The following is a 7,338-nucleotide window of genomic DNA, read 5'->3' on the forward strand; positions in this document are numbered from 1 at the left end:
AGAGAGAGATAAGAGTAGCTAAGTTTTCATGGTTAATCATGATAACAATATTGCTGTTAACTGTGTATAGTGTTTTCCTGCTTGTGCTCACTTCACTTTGTATCAGTTCAAATAAGTCTTCCCAGATTTTTCTGTAACCACTCCCTCATCATTTATTATAACACAGTAATTTCCTATCACAATTATGTGCTACAATTTATTTGGTCATTCTCCAGTTAATGGCCATCTTCTCAATTTCCAATTCTTTACCACCACCACCAAAAAAGCTGCTATAAATATTTTTGTACACATAGGTCTGTTTCCTTCTTCTCTAATGTCTTTGAGATACAGACCTAGTAGTGGTATTGCTTAGTCAAAGGGTAAGTATATGTAGTTAATTTTTCAACATAGTTTCAAACTGTTCTCCAGAATGGTTGAATCAGTTCACAACTTCATCAACAGAGTACCTATTTTCCCACATCTCCTCCAGAATTTATTATTTTCCTTTTCTGCATGTTATCTGTCATGTTTTCGGTCATGTTAGCCAATCTAAAAAGGAATGACATGGTATTTCAGAGTTGTTTTAATGCATATATCTTTTTTTTTTATTTTAAACCCTTAACTTCTGTGTATTGACTTATAGGTGGAAGAGTGGTAAGGGTAGGCAATAGGGGTCAAGTGACTTGCCCAGGGTCACACAGCTGGGAAGTGTCTGAGGCCGGATTTGAACCTAGGACCTCCCGTCTCTAGGCCTGGCTCTCAATCCACTGAGCTACCCAGCTGCCCCCTAATGCATATATCTTTAAGCAATACTTATTTAGAACATCTCTTCATGACTAAAGATAGCTTTGATTTCTTCTCCTGAAAATTGCCTATTCAAAGTTATGACCTTTAACTCTAATCAGTTGGGGAATTGTTCTTATTTGTTTTCTATATATTTGAAAAATGAAGACTTTACCAGAGATACTTGATATAAAAAACTTCCCCCAATTTCTTGCTTTCTTTTTAATTTTAACTAAATTGGTTTTGTTTGTACAAAACATTTTTTAATGTAATACAATCAAAATTATCCCTAATACTTCCTTTTTTTTTGGTCATTAACTCTTTCCTTATTCATATGTCTTGCAGGCAAAATTTTCCATGTGTAAGATCTAAATTAATATCCAATAACTCCAATTATTATATTTTATAAGATTTATTAATAATCACTTGAAGTAGAGAAAAAAAAAGACAAAAGTAAAAGCCTGAGTAAAGCAAATTTTTCCCGACTGTGTTAGCAGGAGAAGAGGAGTGTAAGGGCTGGGTTACAGAAACTTTATCTCCAAAATGTAAGGACATAATATGAGGATGAAAGTGGGATTCTGGGAAATGGAGTCCTAGGGTACAAAATTCTAATTTCACACATGCCTCCCTATTTTCCTCATAATATTAACTCATGCCTATGTACCCATGGATCATAGACTTCAGAGGTGAAAGGGACCTAAGAAATAATTTAATTCAATATACCCATTTTTACAGTTGAAGAAACTGAGGCCCAGAGTTAACTTACTCAAAATGATATAGTAGGTAACTATGTAGAGTCAGAATTTGAACTCAAGTCATGGAATCAAGAAGAGTATAACATTGCTGGGCGATTCAACCTTTCAGTTTCTTTTAAGTCCAGTCTTTGAAAGCTGTTTCCATTATTTATTCTAAAGTATCAAAAAGTATGAAATTTTCTTGTTATAAATACATATTACAAAGTCAAATGCCTTATTACCCATCATTTTGTAATGAACCAACTTGGTCCTGTTTATTCATGCAATTGAAGGAGAAAAGATTACTGTTGTCTATATGGTGAAATAACTACAAATTAGACCACAGAACCTGATTTCATCATTATCTTTCCCCTTTGTTGGGTGTTCTGACTCCTTCTACTCATCCCTAACCTGCCATTGCATCTTCTACTTGCCTTTAATTGATCCCTATTCCAGGACCAATTTATATAATTTGATACCATTGAGCTCTTTAATCTTTCTTTTTTTAAATTTTGAATGGAAACTCTTCTATATGAAAAGAAGACATGGTATGTCATGAACTCTCTACATAAATATTTAACTTATATTTGCTGACTTGAATTTAAGCTTATATCCGTATTTGTGTTTGTCATCTAAAATGGCAACAAAATCAACCCAATACATGTTTGCTAATGTACATATTCAGAAACATGTGCTTCTTATATTCTTCATAGAATTTCAAAACTAAAAGGGGCCTTAGAAATCATCTTCCAGATCAGGCATTTTTAATCTTTCTTGGATCATATATCCCTTGGGCAGTCAGATGAAGCCTATGGCCTCCTCAGAAGAATGCTTTTTTAAAAAAAAAACTCATTTTTGAAGGAAATGCTAGGTTTCATTTAAAGGTTAGTGAAAACAAAGACTCCCCCCCCCACCCCCATCTAAGTACACAAACCCTATGAAATCTATCCACAGACCTGTTGGGAAATTTGTGGATCCCAGATTAAGAAGCCCTGCTCTAGTCAAATGCTATCATTTGATATATGAAAAAACTGAAACTAAGAGTGGCTGGGGAACTGGCCCAGGTCATATAGCTAGTAAGGATCTAAGGTGAGATTTGAGGCCATGTCTTTTGCATCTCAGTATACTGCATGTGAATCATCACTAGTCAAAAAGGATATGCAGTTCATATGTGGGACTATTAATTCATTTTATTTTTATGTAGTCAAACCAACATTTCTGCTTTTCTCTTCTTCCTGTTAATTCTCCAGTGTCTTTGATTACCAATTTATTGTCAAGAGTTTTCCTTAAAATCATGTATCACCAATTATCATTCTCATACATGAAGACATTTTAGTTTACTCTACAACACCATAAGCCTCCATCTTCTTCTCCCTTTGGCCCAAGAGAGAGAGGCCCATGAGTACTCGGAGTGTTGTCAGTAAACTAACAAGTATTTGTTAAACACCTACTAGAGTCTAAGCACTAGGCTGTGTGTGTATCCAGCTAGAAAGTGAAACAACTCCTACTTAAAATGATTTTCCCTTCAAATGGGGGAGGACTTTGGATAGAAGGACATCTATTATTAATTTATATATTTGTTTTTTTTTAAACCCTTACCTTCCGTCTTGGAGTCAATACTGTGTATTGGTTCCAAGGCAGAAGAGTGGTAAGGGTGGGCAATGAGGGTCAAGTGACTTGCCCAGGGTCACACGGCTGGGAAGTGTCTGAAGCCAGATTTGAACCTAGGACCTCCCTTCTCTAGGCCTGGCTCTCAATCCACTGAGCTACCCAGCTGCCCCTGAATTTATAGATTTTATAGATCAGAGATAGAAGGGTTGTGGTGAAGAAAGGAAGACAGTGAAACAGGAAGGTCAAGATGGAGGAGGTGACACAGGAAATATGAAACAGTAAGAAAGGATTCTGTATCACTGGCATCTCTAATGACAGAAGGGAAAGAATTAAGGAAAAGTGAGTCATAGAGTAAATTTTCGTTCTTATGGGGTCACTCAGTCACCATGCAATTTCAGAAATAAGAAGAAAGATCTCCTCCCCTTCAAAAATAATTCCCAAACCTCACCTACTCAGTGCTGCAAGAATTTTCTTTAACCACAATTGGAGAAAAATGAAAGCGAAAATAACCTGGAAAACCTAAGTATGACCTTGCTTAGTCAAAGCATAATGAGATATCGTGTGCCTTCCTGCTTTGATTGGGTTTTGGCGATGATGTAAAGGTACATGAAAGGCTAAAAACGGATGTTATATCACTAGAGACGAAGACCAGATTTTTTTAGACAATTTTGTAAGAATTCTATTCCTTCCAGTATGCACATGTAGGTTAAATACAAATTAGCAACACATCACTGCTTAAATTCCATACATTTTCTGAATTAGTGTTATAGCAGGTGCTTAATATGTTAATACCTCAAGTTGGAAATCATAACCTAAAGAGTTAAGACAGTGAAAATACTGTACCTAGCCACTGGCATAATAGTAATTCTGAAAATTTTGAAGAAAGAGAATTTGTTCTATTATAATTTACTCAGCACTGAAGAAATTTTGTTCCTATGATCAATTTTATAAAACCAGAAGCTACATAAAATTATCTGGAAAGAGAAAATAGTTTATAATGTAAAATTTGAGCTTTTCAGTATCAGATAACAAAAATGAAGCACATGGGGAAGCAAATGAAATTCACTTATAATTAGACTATTAGGAAACTTTCTGCAGAAAAAACTACTTGAAAAAATTATTGTACTCAATAAATAACCCACTGTTTATGAAAGAACATGTATATTATGGAACTTGGTCATAACACATTTTGTTATCAGGCAAAATTCAGTATAAAGTGAGGAGTACTGAAAGGGTTGATGTAGCATCATGAAAGAGGTCTTGGACTCGGAGTTTGGAGACCTGGTTACAGTCCTAGACATGTGATCTTTAATACATTGCTTAGTGGGCAGTTCAATGATGCTGTATATTGAATGCTGGATTTAAAGTCAAAAAGACTCATCTTCCTGAGTTCAAATCTGACCTCTGATGCTTTCTAGCTTGGACGAGTCACTTAACTGTGTTGCCTCAGTTTCTCATCCATAAAATGAGCTGGAGAAAGAAATGCCAAACCACTCCAGTGTCTTTGCCTAGAAAACCTCAAATGAGGTCAGAAAGAGTGAGAGAAAACTGAAAAATACTGAAAACTAACTTATGAGGAGGAAACTGATGCTGTAAAGAGGATCAATACAAAAAAAAATCAATACTATGTTGTGATATGGATACAAATTAAAAAAAGAAAGAGAATACAGAGCTACCCAGTTACTCCTTTGCAGTAGCTGCCTTGCAGGATTGTTGTAAAGAAAATAGTTGGTAAATTTTCAATCCTATAGACACAAGTTATTACTATTATTTTTATGACCTTAGCTTTGAGAACAAGCCAAACTGGAAGCAACAGTTTCATCTCACTCCAATCTGCTACGTGGACCTATAAAATGATAGCTGGAATGACTGGTGCATTCTAACAACAGACTAGAGGAAATTCTGGTGTAGACCAAAGGGGACTAGTAACTCGAGGCAGGAGGCCAAATCGTAACTGAATTTCTCTAGCCTCCCAGCCTTAGAAGGGTTGTCCCAGATAGATAGATTCACCCACAGACAATTGAGTATAAAAACAGAGATGCCTGTTTTGTTTAGATGAGTCAGATAGAAACCAAAGTTGGGATTTTGAAAGCATGAAGTCTGGTGTATTAAACAAATCAAACATCATTTCCACAAAGTATGACTTAAAAATTTATTTCTGAGTAAACTATATAACAGTAACACTTTGCAAATAAGAGTAAAAGGTAAAAATAATTAAGAAAGTCCATAAATATTGTACAACAGGATAATGAGCAATAAGTTACCTAGTTAAATTACACATTTAGATTTTTCACTTTAGTTACACGTTCAAGGATAGCATTTTGACCTTTTAAAGAGAAAGTCTGGATTTCTTTCATTTTTACATTCAAAGATACACTTGATAAAATTATAAACAAGTTTGAATTTTCACACAAACAATTCAGGACTGAGGTTATAGGTAGAACGGTTGTATTTTATTAAGCCCTCTAGTGTGAGCCTGAGAGGTAATATGGAATAAGGAACATGGGGGCCAAAGACCAGCTTTGGATTTAAGAAGACCTGAGTTCAAGATGTATCTACGATACATTCTGGCCTTGGACAAGTCACTTAACCTCTCAGCATCTCCATGAAATTCCCTATAAATTAATTACAAAGAAGGGATCTGCATCAGGAGATGGAATATCCATATTGGGAACTCCTCACACTAAGAAATCAGTTCAAGAACAAAAGTCCACAGTGGCCTGTAGGGATTTCCCCTCTTAAAATGGTTAAGGGACAAACATAGAGGAGGAAAACATAGAACACAAGAAAATTATATTCCATTGTATTTTAGAGGCTTTTTGAAAGGGCCAAGTACCAAAAAATGGGCTTCCATTTCACTTTAATTTTTCAAAAAGTAGTTATTTTTAAAATAACTTAAAATTATTTTCATTTTTTAATTCATTAAGTTGTTTGGGGATTTATTAATAACATATAAATATGTCTGTGTTTTGAATAGACTACATTTTTCATCATGAAAAGGACAAGAATCCTATCAGATATGCGTCAGTAGAGGAAAACAACTCCCCATTATACCTCTTCATCCCCATATTTAGATAAAATAAATCATGGATCTTATGAACTAGGAAAAACCTAACATAATTCAGGGCAAAGAGTTTTTGTTCAATAAATTAATGAACTAAAATAAATTTAGGCCATTAGCCTACAGGCTTTGTTTGTGACAACCAAACCAGCTGTTGCTCTTCAGAACTTGGGTAACTTGATTGAAAGTAACGTCATATTCAAGTTGCTTGGCTCCTTGGAAAAAATAGAAGTGCCCTACAACAACAATAACAAAAACAAATTTAAATGGTTAAATTCTCCAAATCATAGATTCTTAGAGTGGGAAGGAACCTTTGTTATGATGGAAGCCCAGCCTGTAGCTGAGCAGGAAGTTCATCTACATCTTCAACTACATCAATACATAGTGTTTTTGAACCCAGTAGTGCTGCCCAACCCATTTCATTCTAGGTATTTGTTAATTGTTGATAAGTGTGATATACATCAAACAAAAATCTGTTTCACTATCTACCATAGTTCTATTTTCTGGGACCAATTTCTAAACCATGCTGCCCATACTCTTCCTCTTCCTCCCACAATCAGAACTTGGACTCTGTCCCCTAAGACCCTGGATTCTGAAAAGTGAGCAATCACCTTATCTGGCCCCAAACTGGGCCCAGCTGAGAGTTAATGTCAGGGCACTGAGGGCACACTGAAAGTTCCTTAGGAACTTGCCAGCATCAGGTATACTAATGGCCTTCTCTAGAGAATACTCCAGTAGACCTATATGGCTCATCTTTATCCCCACTCCCTACCAAAGTCTAGGAGCTAGTGTGGCTTTTCTTGTGTATTTCCATGTTTATCCCCTACCAGTACAGAAAATCCCCTTCAGCTGGAGAATCTCAAAAGAGATTTCTTTTTTCTTAAATAGCTTCTAAATACTTACTGTTGTAGTAGAAGGCAGCATCCACTTTAGGTCCAATTCCTAAAAATGCCTTAGCAGTCTGTCTGGGATAGCTCTTGTCCATTGATTGACTCCTCTCATCATATCTGATCAAAGAAATAATCAAGAAATGCTCCATCAGAAGACTGGATAGTAGTCAATACCCTACCTATCCCCATGTCCCCAAAGTCTCTCTCTGATAATTGGGCCCTTTCTTTCTCCCTTTCTTTCTTTCTTTCTTTCTTTCTTTCTTTCTTTCTTTCTTTCTTT

The 7,338-nt window shown here is 35.6% G+C and overlaps 1 protein-coding gene across 1 annotated transcript in view; it reads right to left on the reverse strand.

The window, feature by feature from the left end:
* Positions 1–6,288: 6,288 nt before the first annotated feature.
* Positions 6,289–7,338, reverse strand: part of LOC123241344 (macrophage metalloelastase-like) — an 11,812-nt gene continuing 10,762 nt past the window's right edge. Inside the window, exons 9-10 of the mRNA XM_044669008.1 lie at positions 7,072–7,175; positions 6,289–6,404 (exon numbers count right to left, since the gene is read on the reverse strand). Coding sequence (XP_044524943.1) covers positions 6,289–6,404; positions 7,072–7,175 — 220 coding nt within the window. The remainder of the gene's footprint in view (positions 6,405–7,071; positions 7,176–7,338) is intronic.

This window comes from Gracilinanus agilis, chromosome 3 (genome assembly GCF_016433145.1).
Source record: "Gracilinanus agilis isolate LMUSP501 chromosome 3, AgileGrace, whole genome shotgun sequence".
In the NCBI taxonomy this organism is placed as follows: Eukaryota; Metazoa; Chordata; class Mammalia; order Didelphimorphia; family Didelphidae; genus Gracilinanus; species Gracilinanus agilis.